General features: G+C 38.2%; 2 protein-coding genes and 1 long non-coding RNA gene across 4 annotated transcripts in view; 2 read left to right on the top strand and 1 right to left on the bottom strand.

Annotated features, from left to right (window-relative positions):
• LOC149080429 (kinesin-like protein KIF28) overlaps positions 1–25,656 on the bottom strand; it is a 1,038,199-nt gene that overhangs the window by 216,374 nt on the left and 796,169 nt on the right. For both annotated transcript variants that reach the window (XM_089239551.1, XM_089239552.1), the window contains exons 19-20: positions 24,253–24,399; positions 16,939–17,064 (exon numbers count right to left, since the gene is read on the bottom strand). In XM_089239551.1, the coding sequence (XP_089095677.1) occupies positions 16,939–17,064; positions 24,253–24,399 (273 nt within the window). The remainder of the gene's footprint in view (positions 1–16,938; positions 17,065–24,252; positions 24,400–25,656) is intronic.
• LOC149080434 (uncharacterized) lies at positions 46–7,384 on the top strand. Its single transcript, XR_016193576.1, has 3 exons — positions 46–289; positions 5,993–6,158; positions 7,248–7,384. It is a non-coding gene; the product is annotated as an uncharacterized LOC149080434 (long non-coding RNA).
• LOC149080435 (uncharacterized) lies at positions 692–2,078 on the top strand. Its single transcript, XM_089239554.1, has one exon. It carries the CDS (start codon positions 784–786, stop codon positions 1,849–1,851), a length of 1,068 nt encoding a protein of 355 aa, XP_089095680.1. The 5' UTR covers positions 692–783; the 3' UTR covers positions 1,852–2,078.

Here is a 25,656-nt window from a genome sequence, read left to right as displayed (position 1 = left end):
AGCTGCGGAAAAAAGCAAGTTCATGAACAAAGATCGATAAAACACAAATCGTAAACAAGAGCACTACAGATGCTGCAATGGCACAGTAAAAAAAATTAATCTACGACCAGAAGAAGTACCAAGGCTGCACTGCTAGCCGATGCCAAGGCATTCTTATCCTACGCATGCGCGAGATTATCTTCATCTCATCTCGTCACGTTGTTATTAGTTGCACGTGGTATTACTCGTCTGTCTTGTTACAGTTGGTTGTTCCAGTTTTTTTCTAGAAAAGTTGCCAGGATGTCAACAGGTAAGAGAAAACATGTTAATAGTTTTAAAGTCGTTAAAAGACATTTGCAACAACACATCAGTTCCGCGAAGCGTAAAGCTTAGGTAACTTCGGTTATCGTGGCAATCAAAAGCAAAGAATCGGCCTCTTTTGTGTCTTGTGGATCTAGTTGTAATGGTCCGTCATTGAGTTATGCTCCAATTCAAAGATCATCAGCCGATAAGCAGCCTGTTTTTGAAGACGAATGCATTTCAGCAGATACGCCGATCAGGAATAATTACCCTGTTTCAGATAGTGAAGGGCCTGCTACTTTGAATGGAGATTCCCCTCGAGATTCGTTTTGCTTTCCGGTTGATCATTCTGTTCCATCTCCCGTTGATCACTTGCTTGCCGATGATCAAAGCCAAGAAAGCCAATTACCATCAAAATTGCGTAATTGGGCTGTAAAAAATAAAATCACTCATTCAGCTCTTAATGAGTTGTTTGTAATACTCAGAGAGCAATGCCCAGATGCCATGCTGCCATTGGATAGTCGTACTTTGCTAAAAACGTGCCGAACAAGCAACATAGAATCAATGGGTGATGGGCAATTCTCGTATTTTGGGATTGTATCGAATTTGGAAAATATGAATTTGTGCAAATTGGGTTCAGCAAAAATTGATTTGAGGATAAATATTGACGGCTTAGCTTTATGTAAAAGCTCGCCAATGCAATTTCGGCCCATTCTGGCAATGGTAGATGTGGAAGGAGCTAAGCCATTTCTTGTGGCATGCTACTGTGGAGAAACAAAACCACTTTCTTCAGAGTATCTGAGAGATTTTGTTGAAGAAGCACAGTTACTGCTAGTTAATGGCTTTGAAAAAGATGGCGTCAAATATATGGTCACTATTAAAAACGTATGCTGTGATACTCCCGCCCGTTCTTTTATCAAATGTGTCAAACCCCACAATGCATATTATGGGTGCCAAAACTGCACTCAGAAAGGGACTCCTGTTGAGATGCAAATCAAATTCTTACAAATTGATAGTCCGATGAGGACTGATGACGATTTTGCCTCCAATAAACAGCCCAAACATCATACAGGGGTATCGTTACTCTCTTCCTTGGGTATTGGCATGGTGTCACAATTTCCCTTGGATGTTATGCACCTTGTTGATCTAGGAGTAATGAAAAAATTATTGCTTTATTGGATTAAGAATGGTGCCCGTTCCTCTGAGAACTGCACGCGACTTTCACAGCTACAAATCACTCAGATATCAGATAAATTAAAATTGATTTCCCCTAATGTCCCTTCTGAGTTCAGCCGTAAACCACGTTCACTGAAATTTGTGGAATGCTGGAAAGCCACAGAATTTCGTCAATTTCTTCTTTACACTGGCCCAGTCGCTTTGAAGCATGTTTTGCCACTGAGACTATATCGCCACTTTTTATGTTTTCACGTGGCAATAAGTGTTTTGAGGAATTTTGATTTGTACTTAGATGCACAATATATTCAGTATGCAGAATGTATGCTGAAATCTTTTGTTGAAGACATGATTATCATATATGGTCCCACACAGAAGCATATCATACAATGTCCATAACTTGATGCATTTACCAGATTGTGTGAGACATTTTGGTAACTTGGATAATTTCAGTTGTTACCCCTTTGAAAATTACTTGGGTATCTTGAGAAACTTGATGCGCTCTAATTCAAATCCCTTGGCACAATTAGTTAAACGTGTTTCAGAAAATATTCTCTTGCAAGAGCAAATGTTAAAACTGTGAAATGGATTAAGTCAAAAGGTTGGTATAATTCTCCATTGTGTTCTTGTGATAGCACTTTTCAGTTAATGAATAAACAGATAGTGTTGGTGCAAGCAGTTATCAAAGATATCAGTGGTGAATGCCAATTATTATGCCATGAAATAGTAATTAGCAGGAATAGCTTTTTCAATGAACCAGCAGATTCTAGTGTAACATCCATTTATAAAGTTTCTCATATTATTCCTCAAATTTCAAAAGTTCATTTGTCCATGGTTCTTAGAAAGTGTATTCTGAACTTGGATTTTAAAGTTGTGATTTGTTTGTTGGATAAATTATATTTGAATGTTTGATTGAAAGAAATTGATGAAAATTTTTATTGAGAATGGATTGATTTTGCCAGTATGCAAGATGCCTATGTTTTCAGTCAAAAATGAGCCTATATTTTCAGTTGGGAATGGACTGATATATTTCTAGCCAATCATCTGGTGTTAGATTGGATTTTGGTTTTATTGGTGTAAGGATCAATTAGGTCAATGACGTAGATTGTAAACAACTGTAATTTGTTGTAAAAACCAATGGCTTTTATGAATTTAAAAATGAAAGATGACATTGTCCAAAAGCGGTTGTAAAATTATGACTGATGTGAACATGTAAAAGCATGAGCAATGGACTTTCATAATGGAGGGTTCTCTGATTGACTCTCTTGTAATAAAAGATATGGTTGTGTGAGCATGAACTTTCGAACTTTGTCAATTGGGGGAGGGGGTACTCTGATTGACTCTCTCGTAATAAAAGACATGGTTGTGTGTCTTATGCATAACAGACTTCCTTCTTTTGGTTAGTCCTGCAGCTCAAACACCAATGGCTGGTTGTAGGATTGGTGGCATGTAATTTATTTGGTTATTCCAGTGATCCTGCCAGTGGTGATGCATCACTTCTCAGAGGATTAGGAAGTGGTCACATGGCGGGAATTAAAAAAAAGCTATTGTCAAAGTTATGGGCTGGTGTTTTCAGTATAAAATGGGCCAAAAAATATTTTAGGTGTACAATGGGCCGATATTCTCAGTCGAGCATGAAATATTTAATACCAACCTTTTGACTTTCTATTCCATAGTTTTAAAATTTTTGTCTTTGGCTGATATTCTCAGTTGAAAATGGATAAATATTTAAGGTTCTTAATGGCAGTATGTTTTCAGTTGAGAGTGCACTAACATTTCTAATGAATTGCCTGATGTTGGATTGGAGTTTGGTTTTATTGGCGCAGAGATCAATTAGGTCAAATGCCAAAACAACTTACTAATTAAAAATACAATGAAATTTGTTCTTGTCATGTTAAGAAAGTAAAAGTATGTATGATAAAAACAATCATGTGAAACGTAAAGCAATGACGTAGGTTGTAAACAACTCTAATTTGTTGTAAAAATCAATGGCTTTTATGAATTTAAAAATGTAAGATGCATCGCAATGGTAATTTAGAATGTCACAATGTGAAAGATGACTTTGTCCAAAAGCGGGTGTAAAATTATGACCGATGTGAATATGTAAAAGCATGAACTTTCGAACTTTGTTAATTGGGGGAGGGGGTACTCTGATTGACTCTCTCGTAATAAAAGACATGGTTGTGTGTCTCAGAGGATTAGGAAGTGGTCACATGGCGGGTATAAAAAAAAGCTATTGTGAATGTTATGGGCTGATGTTTTTTTTAGTATAAAATGAGTCAATATTTTCAGTAGAGAATGGGCTGATATTCTCAGTGGAGCATGAAATATTAGTTATACAGCCTTTTCACTTTCTATTCCAGAGTTTGAACATTTGTCTGACTGATAATCAAGAATGGGCCCATATTTTCCGTTGAAAATTGGTTGATATTGTCATTTGAGAATGGTCTGCATGAACTGCATATCATTGAGGTGTCTTTAGAAAGCTTAATCCATAGTTTGGAACTCACAAATTAATGAGAAGTCTACTATTAAAAAAATTGCTCTTGTTGCTCTCTCTATGCCAAAAACGTTTACTGTATGTACTGTCTTTCTTGGTCTCATGATTAACATGACTTCTCAACATTACTATTTGTTCTCATAGGCTTTTTCCCTCTTTATTAATCATTTTGCTGGGAGTTTTCTTTTTTAAGGCTTAGGTTTTGTATTTGTTGTTTTTGATTCTATAAGTATGCCATTGAAACTTGTACCAAATGCTAGGATTAAGACTTAAGTGCAAGTTCATTGGACCAAAATTTTTTCAAATTTTGCTGAATTTTTTCCAGAAAAAAAACATGCTGTGGTTGGATTCCGAAAAGAAAATTCCGCTGAAATTATTCCAACAAAGTGGATTGTTTCAGACACGCATGCAAAATTTCCACCTGATTCCACACCAATAGCGACTTTGATGAAGTGGATAAAAACTTGCCACGAAGCTGATGATGACTGGGAAGCGTATGAAGTCAAAACCTATTATAAAACTAGTGAGTATATATGCTTCATGAATATGTTTAAAATATTATAAACATTAAGCTATGCATTTATGAACATTAAGCTATGCGAACATTAAGCTATGCGAACATTAAGCTATGCGAACATTAAGCTATGCATTTATGAACATTAAGCTATGCATTTATGAACATTAAGCTATGCATTTATGAACATTAAGCTATGCATTTATGAACATTAAGCTATGCATTTATGAACATTAAGCTATGCATTTATGAACATTAAGCTATGCATTTATGAACATTAAGCTATGCATTTATGAACATTAATGTTGGTAATTAACTAATTTCATTGCTGTACAATTTTGCTAAGTCACACTTTTTTTAAAGAGCAAATAATTAGGCTTTTTTATATACTGAGAGCAATTTACTTAAAATTATTGTTATGAGATAAGTTCGCAGAGAGAGAACGAAAAGCAAGAAAAAAATTAAATATTTTCACGTTCGTAATTTTAACAATTATAATTATACTTTCACGTATGTTCAACTATTTCTTCAAAACTTTTATTATGGTATTATATATGTTACTAGCTATAATACCCGGCGTTGCCCGGGTTTTCTTCAATGAGACTTTTTTGGATCACGTGATATCTCCCTCTTTCTTTGAGGGACATGCAAACCGTGTTTAAGTTCACCAATATGGCGACTCCCTGCACGACTCATCAAAGAAACAAATCTAGATTTAAAGAAACGTACAAAAATATATATATTTTTTCTTTTTTAAAGGGTGCTAGGTATTTCGATTCCCCCCCCCCCCTTTTGAACTTATCCATCGGCCTGTTTCTGCTTCAAAAAATGCTTAATTAAAGCTGTGGAATTTTTTCCAAAATTGTAGATTTGTATAGAGAACATACACGCACACAGAAAATCAATTTTATATATATAGCTATTAGAGTGGTATTGGAAATAAAATATAAGTACATAATATTTGTTATTTAATTAAAAATATGGTTAACGTGTATTTCTAATATTCCCTGTCTGTCTCTCTCTCTCTCTCTTTTTCAAAGGGGGCCCAATATTTTCTTCTGCACCCAGGGCCTTAACCAACCTTAATTCTCCTCTCTGAGGTTAGCATTATATATTTTTTTTATAAAAGTCTGGTGCTCCTTTAACATGCGATGGATTCCTCTGTACTGAGGATCAGATGTACAGATGATCCTCCTCAGAGATAATTACTTGCTCCTTTCACACAAGATTTGACAGTCGCTGCACTAAGTTTGCAGTTGGCTGTTTTGCGTGAAGTTATGGAGCAAAATCAAATTATTGCTTTCATTATCGCTCTATTTGCAAATAGAGAAGTCTATTTCCTTTAATAGTCTAGTTCAGAATTTTGTGAAGGAAAGTGATTAGAGTATGAAATTTAATGCTGAAAGTTCCTTTGTGCATTAGACTTTAGGTAATGGGCTCTTAATGTAATCTGACAGATTCTATTTTCATGAATGATTAGAGGCATAATGTGATTGCAATCTTAAAATGGCTATTTTACTTTTCAGGCACGCTTTCTCCATCAAACAACACTGGGGAGAAATGTCAGTATATTTGTCCTCACAATATTGAGGAGATTGATAAGCAGAGAAGTTGCCCTCCAGTACAGCAGGTTAGGAAGAAAGGGCAAAAAGAGTTTTACTGCTCTTCAGAATCCTCACAATGTTGTCATAGGTAGGTTTACTTTCAGGGCAAAGCACATGTACTCAATGTATGTCCTTATATATTTGTATATATATATATATATATACCATTTTTAGTGTATTTTCAGAAGCCGCCCAAGTGACGGGCGTGTTCACTTTGAAGTTTCATTCTTTCCAGACTTTCACACTTTCCAGACTTCCTAGACCACAAATTTCGTTTGAGGGATCCCACTTGAACAAAAATGTGGAAAATTTCTTACAATAATCAAATTAAGATAGGAAGCAGTGGTATATAAAAACATTTTTTTCACTCAAATTTTGCTATAAAAATGTTTAGTTCCACCCTCTACATAATTGCAGTGGATCATGGTAAATCGTTTCTCTCTTGTTGTTGGACACAGTTTATTGCTATAATTAGTGGTTCTTGAATTCCATTGAACTGAATGTTAGTGAACACGGGCAACTTACTATTTTTTACTTGTTCATGGTTTTTCAACTAACATGCAATTTTTATGACTAAGTTACTGGACGGTTTTTTTTTTGTCTCTTCTATAAAGCAATGGTAATAGAAAAACTAGTAATAGAATTTAATGGAGCACCATACAAAAAATACATTTTATGCGTATGTATGAGGATCATCTCCCCCCCCCCCCAAAGAGAAATGTGAAAATTATAATATTGCATTCAATAAATCCATTGAAAATTATTTGTATCAATATGTTTTTGTTTAAATAACAAATTCCAGAAAACCCAAAAAATAAAAAAGGCTGGGGTATTTCAAAAAATTGGAACAAAGATAAAACTGACTGCCCCAGAAAATACAGGACGTATAGTCACCCTATTCACAGTGTTTAAAAAAAATCACCCCTCTCAACAGCGAGCTCTAGATAAGCCCCGATGTGAATTAAACCCTTCAATGGCCTCTTGTTTTATTTGGGCCCATTCAAATGCATTATTGGAGTGTTAGTGCTAAAAACTGTGTTTGAACTCTAGGAGGGAGGTTGTTTAAGGTTCTGACATTGTTTTAGGCCTCTAATTTTTTAGATATGAATTTCATGTTTGTTTTATGAAAGTTTTGAAGTTTTAGTTATTTAATCTCATTTTCTTTATATGTGTATAGTTGCGGTCACTTTGAAATTCCCAGAAATATCGATAGAGGCAATTTGTGACCGACTGAGCAAGGCATTAGCAAATGCTGTTGATTGGGATGGAAGCAGGAAAAAATCAGACACTGAAAACTTATAAATGTGTGTTTAATGTAATGTAAAACATGTAAAAAAAATAAATGTTTTTGTAATTGTTTTCTTCCAGCTGTTTTGTTATTGTATACCAACCACACCACTATGATGAAATTCATTGTGTTCATATATTAGCATGAGTAGGAAAAATTGCTATTTTAGCATGGTTAGAGTATGTCAAAAATTGTAATTATCTTTATCGTTATTAATGGTTGTAATTATCTTTAATAAATTTCCCACTCAATGGGACATTTTCATGATTTCAACTCTTGCTAATGCTCATTGCATTTCCCGCCTATGTTTCTTTGTTAAGGGTTTTTAAGAAATGTTATAGACTGGATCTACTGTTTATCCATTTACTTTGATCTATAAATAAACAGGTCTCATATTCACAAGATGGATGCAGTTTATACGCATTACTATTACTCTCACGGAATGACATGCAATGTTTTGCAACAACTATATGTATATTTTTTGTACAGGATTTCCATTATCTGTTTGAACAAAACGGGAGGGTGGTGTTACCCAGCAGGATACACAATGTCCAGGACTTAGGTATATCAAATTCATGACACAGATCTGCCTACAAGATTTCCAATATCGGCTTATGACATTGCAACATAAATCTATATCGACCATTGTTGTTACCACATAAGTCCATATCGGATGCACGCTATGGATATAGATCTGTGTCTGCCAGATGTACAATATCGGCTTATGTCATTGCAACATAAATCTATATCAGCCTTTGTCGTTACTGCATAGGTTTATATCAGATACACAAGATAGATCTGTATCAGATTTATGATATAGCAACATAAATATATATCGACTTTTGTTGTTACTACATAAGTCTATATCGGATGCATGCTATGGATCTACACTGATCAATACAATTAGGGGAGCACATGGTTTTACCAAAATTACGCAAAGATGTATACCGATAAGTAACATAAAATGAATCATCCATAATTTAAAGCCTAGCAGGAAACGGAAGAGGGAAACTTCATATTCAAATCAAAGTTCATGACGTCAAAAACCAGAAAAAGGAGATAAGGGCAGAAATCGGGATGTTGCAGAAACGTCTGTTTTACTGCCGTAACTGTGAAATTCGATTGCGCAGTATTTTTTTTTTGAGACAAGGTGACTTGAGGATGTCTCAACAACGTGATTTACCGGAATCCACGGCATGGCGTGTTATAGGCAGACTGGAATCCAGGCAAACACAACGTAGCGTCGCGGACGCTGTTGGAGTCGCCAGAAGTGTTGTTGCAAGGCTGTGGAATCGATTCCAAGAAACAGGAAATGTTAGACGTCGACCAGGGCAAGGTCGGCCACGCGCCACTACGGCAACTGATGACCGGTATGTACGGTTAACAGCCCGTCGAAACAGAACAGAGAATGCTACGCAGCTACAAAGACGGTTGCTCTTGGCAACAGGACGAAGGGTGTCCAGCCAAACAGTACGTAATCGGCGTCATGAGGGAGGGCTCTATGCACGTAGACCAATGGTCTGCATTCCGTTGACCCCACGCCACCGTGCGGCCCGAAGAAGATGGGCTGCTGAACATCGAGATTGGGAGCAACATGATTGGAGCCAAGTGCTGTTTACAGACGAGTCCCGATTCAGTCTGGAGTGTGACACCCGACGTGTTCTGGTATGGAGGGACAGGGGCACTCGAAATAACCCCGCATTCGTTCGTGAAAGGTCACAATACAGACGAGCTGGTTGGATGGTATGGGGTGGAATCAGCATTGGCGGACGTACGGACCTGCATATCATTCGGAATGACACTTTGACGGCCCGAAGGTATGCAGACGAGATACTGCGACCCCATGTCATCCCTTACGCTGGAGCCATTGGAGATTTCCTTTGTTTTCCAGGATGATAATGCCCGACCGCATAGAGCTCGTCTGGTGGAGAACATGCTTGAAACTGAAACAATACAGCGTATGGAATGGCCAGCGTGTTCTCCTGACCTGAATCCAATCGAGCATGTTTGGGACATGCACGGACGACGCATTGCTGCGCGACCAAGGCCGCCTGTTACTGCCCGAGACTTGCAGATTGCACTTCTTGAGGAATGGAACAGTATTTCCCAAAGTCTGATCGATAACCTCATCGCATCCATGGCAAACAGGTGTGCAGCAGTCTTAGCTGTTCGAGGAGACCACACGCCCTATTAAAACTCATGCATCATGTCTAAACAGTACTTTTTTTTATCGTTTACATGTAACCAAATTGTTGCCCTAAATCATCTTTTCATGTTTTTTCCATATTTTCAAAGAGTTAAAGCTTAATTCCAAATTTTTTTTTACGTCTTTTTTTCTGTATTGCGCATTGATACGCGTGTACTATCTATTGTATGCCAATACGTGGCTGTCTCGCACGGTTTTCTTCACTTTTTTGCTTGCTCCCCTAATTGTTTTGAGCAGTGTATATCATATTTATGATATAGCTCTGTGTCTGCCAGATTTACAATATCGGCTTATGTCATTTCAACATAAATCTATATCAGCCTTTGTCGTTACCACATAGGTCTATATCGAATGCAATATATGAATCTGTGTCTCCTGAGATAGATCTATATCAGATTTATGATATAGATCTGTGCCACATTCACGATATAGATCTATTTTTCTCTGACTATGCCTTTTTTAGCCAGAACGATATCGTGGTCCAATATTGATCTATATTTGAAATTAAATTTTACGACATAGATCTATGTCCTTGTGCTACTGGGGGTGAGTACGGGTCCGCCGAGGAAAGCCACGCCGCGTCGGTCTCCGAGAGTCAGGCCGACCAATCGCAGTGGGTTTGAATCGACGACCCCCCCCCCCCACAACGGGGGAACAGAAGCAGAGCATGGAACGGACCCGAAAATATTTCCCGTGGAAATTGGAAGAGACAGCCGCTGGTTCCATATCACCCAGCCCATTGAAGAAAAATGAACCCAGAAATTCACGGTTAAATTTCTCAGAGACAGATATCAGATATTATTGCAAAACATCAAAGATCACGATGATGTCCTGGAAATCTGTCATGGGCTAAACATGTTCTAAACAAGTTCTAAATTTTTCGCTTGGTGAAAAAAGTGCTTTCAAAATTGTGCTATGTGAACTCGATCCAGATACGCCCATGACAGACATCAAAGCCGACCTTTCAAAATGATTCCAAATCCTGATTACACAATTAACATCAAAACGCCGCCATGCCAAAAAGAAAAGGCTAGCGTTATGGAAAATCACAGTCCATAAAAACGAAAATGCCCACAGAATTTTTGACCTCAAGCGCCTGTGTCATGTTCTCGTACATATAGAGGCGTTCCGCAAAAGGCCCAACTTAAAATTTCCTGTACGATGCACGAGATGTCAAAGATGGTTGGCACAGAAATACTGAATGTGATTTCCCCGAGAGATGCATAAAATCTCACCCGGGAGAACAGTGCAAAAATGTTTTCAGTGTCGACCCCTCAGTGTGTATTAATTGCGCTCTCCCTCACCCGGCCCCTACAAAAAATGTAAAGCGTACATTGCTGAACTTGAAAAAATGCGAGCTGCAAACTCAACAGCGGTGGAAAAACAAGGGAACCCAAGACCTTCGAACCAAGGAACTATCTAGTCACAAACGTTCCAGAGATCCGGAAAATCCTACGGCAATACCACATTTCTCCCAAGGAGTATATGGATGCAATTTCAGGAAACACAAAAAGAAAAAACGGGAAAAATCGCAACTCAAAGTACTCTCTACAGCGATATATTTTTTTAAATCTTGCTAGGAAATGCCTTTATTCTTAAGTTAAACACATCTCAATATAAGAATATTATTTAAGGGGCCATTCAAGTACTATGAAGCAGATTTTCAGCCTTTTTTGACCCCCCTCCCCCCTTGTCAGCATCTTAGACTATTTCATATCTTCAAAAAGGGGTGGTTGATGACGTAAGCAACCTTCAAACCCTCCTTGTCATCAAAAGTCAGTAAATTCCTAAACCCCCTCCCCCTCTCGATGCTTACGTAATACTTGAATGTCCCCTAACTGGTATTCTCTCTATCACGATATGTTTTCAAGAAATTTTGAAAAATTCGCTACAATATTTTTTTATATCTCGTTCAAAATCGACGTCACTATATATTTTTAAACTGTCCCCAGATTTTTTTCTTAATTCGTTTAATAACATCTATATTGATGTTATATATGCAAGATGTATATATAACATCTACACATATATACATCTTGTAATACGTTATGTTATCACCGATAATGTTAAAATAATTGTGTTGCTACTTTCCGTGCAGTACACAGAAGTGTAATGCAGTAAACACCCTTTCACACGCGCACACATTATACTCAGAAAATTCATATAACATCATTAAACTTCAATAGAACATCATTTTTTAAACGTAATAATTTTGAAAATTTCCCCGTGCCAGTTTCGTGTGCATGCATAGCCTACCTCTTTTTCAAATATTTGAGGAAAGTGAAAAGAATCGGGATGAATTAAAAAAATATATGTAACATACGAAAATTAGGGACAATCAACACACTCAAACGCGCACAAAATAAATAAAAATACAATAATAATAACGCACGTGCAACAGCACTCGTTGATAGTGATGATGATTATCAGCAGCGGAGAAAATTATGTGATTGGTCCATCCCTTTCAGACATAACGCTACTCTCGGCCCAGAGAGTTTTTCGTAAAATAGATAACGACGTGTTGCTGAGAAAAATCAAGTTTTTGACGACGGTCGTTGAGATTTGCGTTATGCGGATCGTTGAGAATTTGCGTTAAGTGCGTGACGTCACTAACAACCCCGTTGTATAACGACGTGAGGGTAATAGACCCCCAGGTCAGCAAGAGATTGGGTGTGATTTTGAATAATTGAGGAGATACATGTGACCAGTTTTGTTGATTCTGGCGATAATGAACTGAAAATATCGTTTAAAGCACTACATGTAATAGGGTTTAAATTGTGTATTTGGGTTTCATTCATTTGATTTGAGAAACAGTCAGCAGATGATGCACTCACCATGTCTGGATTTTCATAATTTGGTTTGGTTGCATGAGAAGTTGGTGTTTTTCGTTTTGCTGTTTTTAATTCTGCTGTGTTGTACATCTAATACACATCCACTTTGTTGTATGGCTTTTCCCTAATTTCCGAAAGTTTTTCTCACTTAATCCTGCACAGAAGAAATGAAAGGAGCCGGAACACCCATCACATATAATTTTTTCTTCATCACACTAAATGTTTTCGCTGCATGCTAGGTACAAGGATAAGTTTTTTTAGAACTTGTGTTGAATAGAGTTGAAGTCAACACCGTGTTTAGATTTAAACCAAGTTTTTAAAAAAATGTAATAATACTATAGTTAAAATGTTCGGAATATAGTTAATACACTCATGTTCATAAATTGAGGATAATGCCAGCTCCGGCAAATAAAGGTTCAGAAGCAAAACAAACGTTCCTTATTCATAAAGCCCATTTATTAAACACAAGATAAAGAACAAAAGCTATGGTGTATGTATGATACCATTCATAAAAACTACGATTTTTGCTCCCTGGAGCAATTGTCAAAAATATCTCCTTTACAAAAACTTTCTATTACATGGTTGGTATGATGGTTAATACATTTTATGTCTCCCATGCGATGAAATACAGTCCGCACAACGCCTAGGCATGCTGAGTATCAAATTATCGATCTGATCTTGGGGAAGATCACTCCACTCAGCAAGCAATGTTCTCCGAAGTTCCGGTACACATGTAGGAGGTGGTTGACGGGCTGCAACTCGTCGGCCAAGCATGTCCCACACATGCTCTATCGGATTCAAGTCAGGTGAGAATGCTGGCCATTCCATACGGGTTATATTCTCAGATTCAAGGCATTCGTTTACGATGTATAATTCCACCCCATACGAGCAATGCTGCACCACCGTAACGGTGTCGTTCAATGATGTTGTCTTGGTGGTAACGGGTAGCTGGCGTTCTGCATATGAAAGTCCGACGTGAATCAGACTGCAAGCTAAATCTGGACTCGTCGGAAAACATCACACAAGCCCACTGTGACGATGTTCACATTGCATGTTCTCTACTCCAGGCTAATCGCTGCCGACAGTGACTTGCCGTGAGCGGAACACATCTGACAGGCCTGCGAGCATATAGACCAATATCTCCCAAACGTCTGTACACGGTTTGCCTTGAAACTGTGGTACCCGTGACTGCAGATAGCTGACGAGACAGATCGGATGTTGTGCTCCGTCTGCTTCTTTTGGCAGTTACTGCCAAATACCGGTCTTCATTCGGCGTTGTAACTCGGGGGCGACCTGTACTGTAACGTCTACTGACATTTCCGTTAACTTGGAATCGTTGCCAAAGCCTAGAGATGACACTTTGGGCAATTCCAAGTTCCTCGGATACTTCCATCTGAGTACGCCCACATTCCAGGCGGCCGATAATTCTACCACGTAAAAAATCATCCACATGCGTCCTCGGTGTCATAACTATTCGCTTATGGCACGGAGCGCCTTACAGAACTCTTGTGAACAATTTCACTTCTTTGCCACCATTCCTTATATACCCCCCTCTTACATTCTCGTCATTGCGACGTACTATCGGCATCATCTGGTGGCTTCCTGAAATTTGCATATCATTCTTGCATGTGTATGTGATAATTCTACAGGTGAAATTTTTACTTTAGATTTCGATTTCCGTGTGATTCTGAATTATCCTTAATTTATGGACATGATTGTAAATGAAAATCGGCATTTAAGAGCTAACCCGTGTTACTGCAACTACCACCACCGTTGCCACTTAACTGATTCATTTACTTGATGCTTAATGACCCTTTGGTTGTACATGGGAAAAATAGATATACGGAAATCCTGAAGAAATACATCCAATGTTACACATAATACATAACTTGATGTATTATGTCAATACATTTTTTTTAATTGCAAAATAATTGTAATATAGTACAACATGCATTTTATTCCACTTTTAAGAGCAGTTATTTTATTATTGAAGTAGCATAATTGTTTACTATTCCTTTGTTTCGGTTGACGGTTAATGCGAAACAATTACAACTCTACATTTGTTCAATCTCACATTTATTTTTTCTGTATTCTTCCACATAGTAATGAGCAGAGGTACGGAAGTTCGAATGCGCTCTTTCGCTCTTTTCATTCATATTGGCTGCTCCAATTGACTATTCGGTGGGTCACGTGACTCATGAACCGTCGTAAGCTCACGTAAGCCGTTTCCTGTTAAAAGACCTCCTGACATCATGTGCCCCCGGCTCAAGTGATTTTTCTGAGGCCCTACCTGGAAAATTCTCGAAATATTCATCTAATTCTCGTTTTTCTGAGGCCTCTCTTCTCTTGGCCAGATTAACACATGCGTTAAGACAGCACTGATAGTATGTATCACTTTTCTCATTTGGCACAAACATTTAGAAAAACGATGGATTTTTCTAATTTCGATGTCTTTCCTTAATTCCGAACTAATTTCAAACAACAAATATTGTATCAAAAATTGAAATAACTTTATCATCTGAAATTTTTTGTATTATCTAAAACGGTTTGCTCGGAAACCAATTATCCGTACACAGAAACAATCCGTAACAAAATAATTCAGCCCGCACAGGGATGTCCCTTCACGCACTTCACAAAAATAAAAAGCGATGGGTGTTTCTCACGAAATTGCTTATCTCGTGGCAGATCAACTAGTGGCGAAAACTCTGGTGGGTTTTCGACCTTAGGCTCTTTTTCTCTGGCAACTCAATTTTTTTCAGTAAAGTTCCATACCATGTCCATGAATAGAAAATTCTATATGTTCTATCCAAGTATCCAACTGTGGAAAATGATGAGATCGTATTATCGTTGTACGTGGTCTTCAACGGCGAGATCATAATCTTCCACCAAGTGACTGTGTCTATTTGATCAATGTCGAAACCCTTGCTGGGAGAAAGACCAACTAGAGTTCTGAGAATCTTGTTAAACATGTTTCGGTTGGCCACAACTTTTCTTCTAGTGATCATCGGGATATTAACTTTTTTCCCAGCTTCTTTGCAGATAAACCGAACAATAAAAGAATGGTTCTTTGTTTTCGAAGAACCAACGTGGAACTTTCGAGAGAAAGGTAAGGGTTACTTTTCAAAGAACGGTTGGTATCAGTGGGAAGAATTCAAAACAAAACAAAATGATGTTATACCCTTTCTTCGTAAAAAGCGTATTAGTTCATTGCACCCCCTATGGTTCACGGATAACGAGCGTAAACTTTATTTTGAAATGAGAAGGGCGTTCAAGAAATGTAAAAGTGGAAGAGGTGACTTGTCATCATTTACTGAAAAAGAAGGGCGTTGCAGAAAGCGATAAGGGATAGTGAAAAGGAACTAGAATCAAGTTTAGCAGATAAAATTGGCTCTGACACAAAATTATTTTTCAGGTACGTCAATAACGGATGTAATGGGACAGATGACCCCTTCCCCCTCTCGACAGGAGGCTCAAAGATGGAGAGCAATGTAGGCATGCGGAATGCTTTCAATGACTTTTTCACGTCAGTGAAGATGATATTCACATTATCGGTGTGTCATGGAATCACAAAGTCCTCAAAGGAATTGAATTGTCGGAGTCCTAACACATCTAAAAAATATAAGTGCAAGCAAAGCACCAGGACCATTATATTATCGTAGATTATATTTATCGTAGGGTCTTTAGGAAATGTACTAATGAACTGTTGGGGCCGGTTGCACACACTTACAAAAATAGTGTTGCAAGAGGATATCCAATTCCCAAGGAATTGGAAACTTGCTGATTTTGTTCCGATATTTCAAAAGTGTAGCAGAAATGACGTCTCTAATCATCGTCCAGTGAGTTTAACGAGCACCCTCTCGAAAAGTTTGGTAATTATTATGAAATTGCAATTGGTGAATTGGATAGACGAAGTTAATGTGATGTCGGAAAACCAGCATGGGTTCAGGAAGGGAAAGTCATGTGTAACCAACTTCCTTTGCTTCTTCTATGATCACGTGACTCAGACTTTGGGAAAAGGCAAAAACGTCGACATTGTTTATCTTGACTTTCAGAAGGTATTCGATTGGGTCCAACATGGTAAATTCTTGAAGCGTTTGCATGAGATTAGGATTGGGGGGAGCAACTTGTTGAATTGGATAGAATCGTGGTTGCGAGATAAGTCGCAGCGGGTTACGGAGAACGGATAATTTTGTGATTGGACAGGAATTAAAAGTAGCATCCCTCAAGGAAGTCTCCTTGGTCCCATTCTTTTTCACTTTATCGATAAGATCGATCAGGTTATTGATGGGATTGTGAGCAGATTCGTAGATTACGTCAAGCTTACGGGGGGTAGATGGGAATCCAAGCGAGTGAGTAACCATCCTCCTCTAACTAAACAATCCCATGTGCTCACTGGAATTTGCTGTCAGATTTTTTGTATAGAAGGAATGACTGAAGTGTTTTTGCGACACTGAATTTTTCATGAGGGAGTAGTTTACGCTACCGTAGATACAATGTGTGGCTCTAAAAGATAACATACATCCATGCATACATACATACTTACAGACTGTGTCACTCGTTTGAAAGAAAATATTTTCTTATGATTGAAATCAGGGTTGGACGTATCAGAAACAATTTCGGTGATATTTTCTTCTTTATCCAGATACACTTGGTATTTGCAGTAGATATCCTGCAAATGATACGCATGAATAATGAGCAAAAACAAATGTAAATATGTACCAACGTGCTAAACAGAACATGAATGAATAAACGAACGCCAGAACTTTTCCACTGGACTTCTCCGGTTGCCGAGATCTCTTCCAGCCCAGTTTCGTAACAGAGTCTGGAACACTTCATTTGTGTCAAAAAAAAAAAACATACGAAATTTTTACAACATATTTTCCCCGGATAATTGGGTATTGTCGCGATTAACAAATTTTGTGGTGATTACAGACGAGATGGGATTGAGAGTTGGAGAAAAGTTTCGGGGTTTAGTTAAGACGGATCAATATACACATATTAGGATAGAGGTATGTTTTAAAAGCAATTGAGCCCCCCATGCCATCTCATCTGTTATCTTACACTTGCCATATTATACACACAAGATACAAAAAGAAAAAGAAATGAGAATCTTATTGTGAAATAAAATAATATATATATCCATCGGAGCAAGTCACCTCGCTTAACACCTTATTGGTGAGCAAATGGGTTTGATAACTTGCGGACTAAAAGTCAGCATCAGTTTTATTGGGTTGAGTTCACTCGCTCCGGGGGATTTAATGAAAATATCCGAAATAGAAGTATTGTGTGGGGGAATTTATATAATTTGGGATCACCCGTGTCATCTCGCTTAGCACCTTCTTCGGTGAGCAACATGAATACGACAATATGAGTACGCACGTGTGTTGTGGACATGAAATGCACTTGAATAGAGGAAAGAGAAATACACATATACACACATTTATATACATATATATAACTGCCAGGTTGAGTCGTCTCGTCCTAACCCTATTTTAGTGAGCAATGTGGGCTTGGTTTAAATGGGGGATTGTCTGCAGAGCGCCTTAGCTAAGGATCAGCTTCGATCTTGGTGTTTTGTTTGACTCGCTCTGGCTGGTTATATTTATATAAGAAAAATGAATATATATATATAAAATAAAAATATAAACTACATGTAATGGTAATTATGAAACTATTCTTGTCGTCCCGCCTAGCACCCTAACTAGAATAGCGGAATGAAGGACACTTGTGGTTATCACATTTACATCATTGTAACGGGACTGTCATAAAAATTTTTATTCGTATCCCGCTAGTACATGCGATATCTTGTACATGTAATGGTTATGTATTAGTAGTGGCAGTCACGTGGATATGATTTTTGTTGTTGTTTTTATCCATTTCTGTTTTTCTCCTCCTTATTTTTGTTACATTTAAAACATTATTTTATAAATCTGGTGGACAGTTTTTTTGTTTTTCGTTGGCTTATATATATCTGACAAGTCTTGTAATCCTTGCTGCTGTGTTTTTTTTTTATTATTTGAGTGAACCATTGTTTTCTATTGTTTTCGGAATATTTGTATATGTGTAGATGTTTTGTAAATTTGCACTCTGTGGCATAGTGAACAGGAGTACCCACCATACCACAGGCACATTTGTCTGTTCGGCGGCGTTTCCGTTCGTGTAGATATATAGGGAATGGCCGTGTCCTGTTATGAAGATAGTCACCTCCCTATTCCAGTTTAGTGTGTTGTATGTGACTCGAGGGACAATTTCGTGCACTTTACCAGCTGTTGTTCCTTGGCCCCAAATTTGCTGCCATTTCTGGAGGGTTGCTTGTTTAAGTTGTTGCTTCAGGAGCGTTAGTGGGAAAGGGTTATCAAGTTTATTGTCACAGTTGATTGTAGCATTGGCTAGAGAGTCTGCTCTCTCGTTTCCAAGATTACATACATGGGCCTTTGTCTAACCTAGAAAAATTTTTGGGTTATTTAATAAACGCCGCCTCAATACACGTACTATTGTGTTTCTATTTGTTGGATCTAGAAGTGCTTGAAGAGAGGAGCAGCTATCAGTTATTATTAAAATTCGTTCTTCTGCTCCCGTTGCGTATTGTACAGCTGCTTCTATTACTAACAATTCTGCTTGAAAGTTACTATTGTTTTATCTATCGCTGCTTGCCACGTTTGCTTTTCAGTAATGTTTGTGTATACACAATAAGCTGCCCCGACGCCTTCATCGGTTTTGGAGCCATCTGTGTATATGTGGGTGTTTGCTAGTTTTATATCGTGGCCGTCAATCGAAATTTGATTGGGGATAGTTGAGCAGGAGGGGTGGTGGTGCCAGCCATGCTCCCGTCCTTCAAAGTTATTGGGGTCAAAGTCTAGAAGTTCTGGTTGAATGTTTTTCCTAAACCTAACTGCTTTTGTGCAGACTGCTTCTATTTGGAGCTTTAGGTGTAGTGGGCAGTTGCCTGTGATCACCTGGAGTCCGAGCGTGGCTGTTGTGTCATAGGAGAGGCTCAGGTTATTATTAAAATAAATTTCCTCTGTGCGCTATCTAGGGCCTGTTGTGTTTTTTTTTGGTTGGATGCTTATACCAAAAAGTAAGTCATTTACCTTGAAAGTAAACATTAAGCTGAGGCGCCATGGGCTAAGAATCTCTCGACTACCGTCTTGTAGATGGTGTTCCTAATGCTTTGTGAGATGCCCCAGGATTTGCCTGCTATTCTAGTTAGTTTAACCGACTGACGGCCCTGCACGTATATGTACGTGTGAAGTTGATGACTTCCAAATGGTCCTGGCCGTAAATATACTGCCTTGCTTTCCTCCCATAAAGAATCACTAAGCTGGCTTAGCATACACCCCTCTCCTTTCTCCACAAAATGACCATTGTACTCGCAACAGCGCTGGGCGTTGAAAACGACAAAATGGCTTCTGCCTCTTCGGCGGGAGGGGACAGTTTTCAATTAACTTAGCAGATACAGACGTTTGACAAGCAGCTCTCGAATAGTCAGTTGAAAGACGCCTTAATTTGATAGATAAATAAAAAATAAGAGGCCTACAAGGTTCTACCATAAAAATTGTATGCAAAAAGTGCTCCTCGAGTGAAACAGGGCTCCGCCATAGAAATGGTATACTGAAAAGGGTTCCGCGAGTCCAAAAAGGATGAGAACCGCTGCTGTCACTGTTCAACAATGCTTTTATAAGTTGGAAAACCGCAGAAAACGAACTTCACTAGACCACTACTCTGCCACCAGTGAGGTACAAACCTGGATGCTCGTGATGAGATCCCAGAATGATGTCCACACGACCACACAGTAGCCCTAGAATATACTAAGGGGCCACGGGTGAAAATCCAGTAAAAAAGTATTGTGCTGTAAAAGCTGAGCCACGGCTTATGATTAAGCATTCCGTACAAAAAAAATGCAGTTCATCTATCAATTCCTCACACTTTTGAGACAGGACATGTATGTCATATTTAGGGATATCGTATTTAGTGTTGTGTGGTTTAAAATTTTTGTTCTGCCCACTGTTGAATGCTTATTTGTAGGAGAGAAAAAGAAAAGGTGTGTTCTCTCGTAAAAGGATTCAAACTAAGTACAATACTCGGCTTTTTGTGGGCCCGTCTTTTTTTCCCATTCCTCTGCCAACGTATTTTTTAATTTTCAAGTAAAGATCTGGGCAAAATGTAACTGATTACACGAGCGCTGATTTGAACAACTACCAAATTATTTTACTCAAAAATTTTAGTAAACTTACCGTATTCCCACGCATTGGCCGGCATGCCGTAAAACACGAGGGGCACCAGCTTTCTGTATGTTGTGGTCTTGGCCACTTTCGGCATGCCGGAAAAAGTGAGGTTATAATAGGATCACAGCATGCATTCAGATTAATCAATGGATTTTCCGAGTTGATATATATGTATATATTTTTCTAAATCACACTTCCTCATTTTCAAAAAAATCAGTTTTCTTTAAATATTAATTTGTCTCGTTCTTCCTCAGGAATAAATGGAATCTAGGCATTATCTTGTGTTCATAAAACTTTGAAAAGAAAGTATTTTACTTACATAGTTCCTGAATTTTATTACTCTTTGCCATCTGATATGAATTCAACTGTCAGCCTTCATTCATACACAGAGCCGCAACTAGGGAGGAGCAGACGGGTCTCGTGGCCCGGGCGCTGGACCCGAGGGGGCGCAAATTTCATTCTGAAACGTCTCCTTTACCATTACAAGGGGGCGTAAAAATGCGCGCTTGCCCAGGGTGACCAAGCATCTAGTTGCGGCAATGTTCATACAAAGGACATTTTCAGTAATATTGAGTACGTCATTGGCGTATGCGAAAGGGAGGTTTTGGAGTTATAACCCCCCCCCCCCCATTTCAAACCGAGTTTATAGTGTTATTTTGCAGGACAAAAACGCAAAACCCATTTTCAGAAGAAAAAAAATTGACCCCCCCCCCGAGAAAATTCTGGGTACGCCTTGCAGCTAGTAGTGCATATATATACATATATATACAGGATATACAACTATCGACCGCCCAATAATTACACACGTGATTTCTTGTGAAAAACTAATATCATCGAAAAGTGTTTTCCGTATTTCGATCGGACGAATATTAAGTGAGTTATAAGCTTTTAAAATTTTGTGACGTGTCATTTTTCTAACCGTCAGTTATATACCAAACACCGAATCAAAGTTCATGTCTCCGCCAGCAGCGGGTTGTCACTTCTTAAAAATGAACTGAAATATTCAATCCCATTCAGAAGTTCGGCCTTCTTCCTTCACGATTGACACTTTTTCTCTCCATGTAATGTGATACTATAATCTTGCTGTTATGTATCGCTTACGTGTTAGCTGTCTTCTATGTTGGCAAATTTATCGCAAGATTTGTACCATGTTAGCGAAATGAAATCTGTTTGAAAATGTTTTTATCCAAATCAACACTTTTTTTGCCAAAATGTGAAATTTTTTTACCTTCGCTATATTAAGTCTTATTTTCTGACGGAAGGTGCATACAGTGCGTACGTGTTTACTGCACGATCATTATTTTACGCTGTTGTTTTAATCAGATTACAATGTTGATCAATAAAACGGCAGTATTATTATTATTATTTTTTTTTGGTTTTTTTGAACTGTCATCGAAACTGTTACTTGTAAAAAGCTTCACCGAGAGATGTAAAAATCGTAGCTTGACGAAGGTGTGACTTAGTGAAAACAGTAAATTAATAACAACGATTCAATCAGAAACTTTTAATCAAACTTATTACGTTACGAATTGACGTATTCAAAATAATTTTTGGTTTCGAATTTTTCTGTTTATTCACACTATGCAACTCTGATTTTTTTCTCAATGATATTTCAGTGATTTTAGCGTGCTTTTGGAGCACTGATTCTGAATCTGAAATTGGTTTTATCAGATCGGCTCTAGTTTTTGAGTGAATGAACGTTGAATTTCGATGGTAATACCATAAGCAAAACGCGTATCTATAGGGGGGGGGGGGCGAAGCAAAATGTGATAATTCATGAAATGTTCAGAACTTCTATATGATAATATTGCATTCTATCAATCCGTTAAAAATTACCCTGTATCAACGTTTTTGATTAAATACATAATAGGAAAAACCACTCTATTTTTAAAAAAAAATTCGGGACGGAGAAAAACAGAAATAACCAGACTATTCCGGAAAATACGAGACAAAATAAAGGAGTCGCCCTATTCACACAGTGACTAGCTCATTTTATTTATTTTTATTTTTTATATCATAAAAGTCTTATTTTTAAATCCCCTTCTCCCAACAGCGAGCTCTCGATCCTCTCAGGCCATAAGCCAGCATGCAAATCACATTGGAACTGTACTATATGTGTGTGTGAGAGAATCATTTATAAACTTAATCATCATTTGCTCATTTTTGTCGCACCACGGTAATTTTTTGCATACGAGGACTAATTAGACCGGGCAATTTATACCGATACCGAACGGCAGCCTTTTTTTTATACTCACCGAGAGATTGGTGCGCTAACCCCTCGATGTGGGACTCCCTGCGGTAGCAATATTTTTCTGTGGTCATGTCACCGTTTCTTTTGTACGCCTGCGTCAGGGGTACAAACATCCTTTGGTACTTTTAGGCGAGTATCTTATCGACCTGGGCTAGCGCACCCACTAAACTTAATATCAATACATAATAACATATAATAACATAAAGATCACTGATGTCTGGTAATGATATAAATGTGATAATGTGTTGAATAAAAAATGAGTGAACAGAAGTGAACAAAAATAGGAAAGAAAAATTTCTAAAAATTAGTGGCTGCAGACTACATTGAAGTATTAATACTGTACCGAAACCATCAGCAGTTTTGAAATCAGCCGCCCTACTATACCCTAAAACCATTAAAATTCCCTTGGAAACATGAAAATGTTTTATTTTCCGGCCTAAAATTTAGATATTTTAATCACAACGTTTAATTCCCAATCGTTTAGTTTTATGGTAGTTATTAGAGCCAGTATTATTCGAAAAAACAACTTTGAAGAATAATTTCATCACTCTCAAAATTTTTTAAGGTCAGTTTGGTAAGAGGAAGTTTCTTTCTCTCAAACCGAACAAAACTTTTATCTATCGCTATGGCCAATTTACTACAGAGTGAGTTCTGCCGGGAATGTGAGTGTGTGCCTGACAGTCTGATTGAGTATCTAGCGTTGTGTCTGACGTTTCAATGCTGTCATCTATATTTCAAAGTGTAATGATTGAATATTTGTACCGTTTTAGGTCTGTTGATATCTTTTGCGAGACTTTTTAACGGGAGGTCGGCTCACATTCGCACCTCGAAGTTGGGAACCACAGAAAACTAAGTGCAGCCGACCACCACTGTGGCGACGATGGGGTTCGAACCCGGCACCTCATGATGAGAGTCCGTCACTATGATCACTCAACCACCACAGTGGCTAAAAGGAAGATTGCATCTTACATTAGTAAGTGCTTAAAATGTGCCCCGTCCATTGAGATACATGAAGAAGCGTGAAGACGATGTGGGATGGAGAGCTGAACCCACTCCAGCATGGACGGTGTCACTGTTGTCACTGTCGCATGCAAGGCGAGGCAGGGAGCAATGGATATTCTAAATCGCATGCGCGGAGCAAGCTACTCTCTCTCCTGACTTGTTCGCGCTATTAATATATCTAATAACAACGTAAATTGGCGACTGGTGCCGGTGCAGTCAATAGGGATCATTCAAGTATTACGTCAGCATCGATAAGGTGGGGGGGGGGTTCATATTTGCTGTTTTGATGCGGGGGGGGGGTTAGTATGATGCCATCAACCACCCTTTATATGTATGAAAACTATCTTTAAGATGGTTAGCTTTTTGTACATGATCTTACATTGAATCTTAATGGTAGTCCTCTGCAGCCAAGAACTTTGACCATGAAATTCAGATCTCTTCCAATGAGCTCATTTGGATTATCAACAAACATGTCATCACTTTCAGTATATTCCTTTCCATCAGGTGTGCAAGGTACAACTTCAATCTGGTTCAAAAAGAAATTAAAAAGGAAATCTATTTATATATTAACAAATTCTTCTGAATTAAATAGTTTCATGTTGAGGATAAAAATCATACACATCACACTGAAAGCATTTTAATAAAGAGAAAAAAGGTCATAAAAATGAGGTAGGATGCATAAAAATACTGCCGCAAGTCTTCAGCAGGAATAAGTTACGTCAATTGGAGAAATTCAAGAAAAGGTAGTCAGTCTTAAGGCCAGTGCACAATACTATGACGTAACGTGTGACTACATGCTAATCGAATAAATCGAAACCACGGCCTCTCACTTTCTGGGTGAGCACCCCATACCACTAGACTACAAAGGGAACGAATACCTCAATCTTTTCTTAGAGCTCATCGGCAGACTAGTGGTCTAATGCGTTCACCCGGAAAGTGTGAGTAAATGGGTAGAAGGGCAGTTGAATTTTCTCTCTTTCCTAAATTCATTTTTGCTTCAGCTACTTGTAAAAAATTTTCACCTTATTTATTGCGGATTTAGTCCGCAATTTAAAACTTTCGTAATTAAAGCAAGCTGAAATTTTGAGTTCTTGGTAAAAAAAATGGAATCTTGTGCTAGTTGCAGAAACAAATATTTCCATTTTTAGATCAAGATGTGACCGTTTTTCTATGTATATGGCATTCCGACATAAACGAAATGATGGTGAAAATGGGTGTTCAAAAGAATCCACAGGTGGGGTGACTATTTATTGACTCGAATAAATTCAGATTTAAAGCAGTATAATTGCATAATGGCAACCGACTTCCTTCTGTGCCTGTGACTTGAGGCCGGTGCACACTAATATGACGTGGCTGGTACCACATGTTATAATGCGTGTTATATAAAATTTCATCCATTAGACTTCTGTAGTTCTGTTCACACTGTACTCACGTGACGCGGAAAAGTCTGTGATGATGTAATCTGACGTAACACACAAAAATCCGTGCACACAGAAATCGTGCGATATAAATTTCACTTCATAAATTTTTTTCAATCGCGTTCCGGCGGTGAAAGAGAAACTAATCGAACACGTTCGATCAAATTCTCTGAAATATGACCCTACCAACACCGTCTATACAGAAAGCCTCCGCGCGAAGCTAGTGACGTCACTGAAGTCGCCCATTTCACCTATAGTCATTGGATATTCTGAAAAAGAAGGTAAAGATTTCGCACACGTCGGACTACTATATCAAATGGCTACAGGTGAAATGGACGACTTCAGTGACGCCAAAGCTTCGCGCC

This window comes from Pholcus phalangioides, unplaced genomic scaffold, assembly GCF_987345545.1.
Source record: "Pholcus phalangioides strain wild (caught in Gottingen) unplaced genomic scaffold, Ppha-v1.0 ptg000011l_1, whole genome shotgun sequence".
Taxonomy (NCBI): Eukaryota; Metazoa; Arthropoda; class Arachnida; order Araneae; family Pholcidae; genus Pholcus; species Pholcus phalangioides.
Note: the sequence above shows the minus strand (reverse complement) of the source record. Positions and strands in the feature narration are given on the sequence as shown.

Excerpts from the sequence above, each read along its gene's own strand:
- LOC149080435 (XM_089239554.1), top strand. The coding sequence starts at position 784 with ATGCTGCCATTGGATAGTCGTACTTTGCTAAAAACGTGCCGAACAAGC.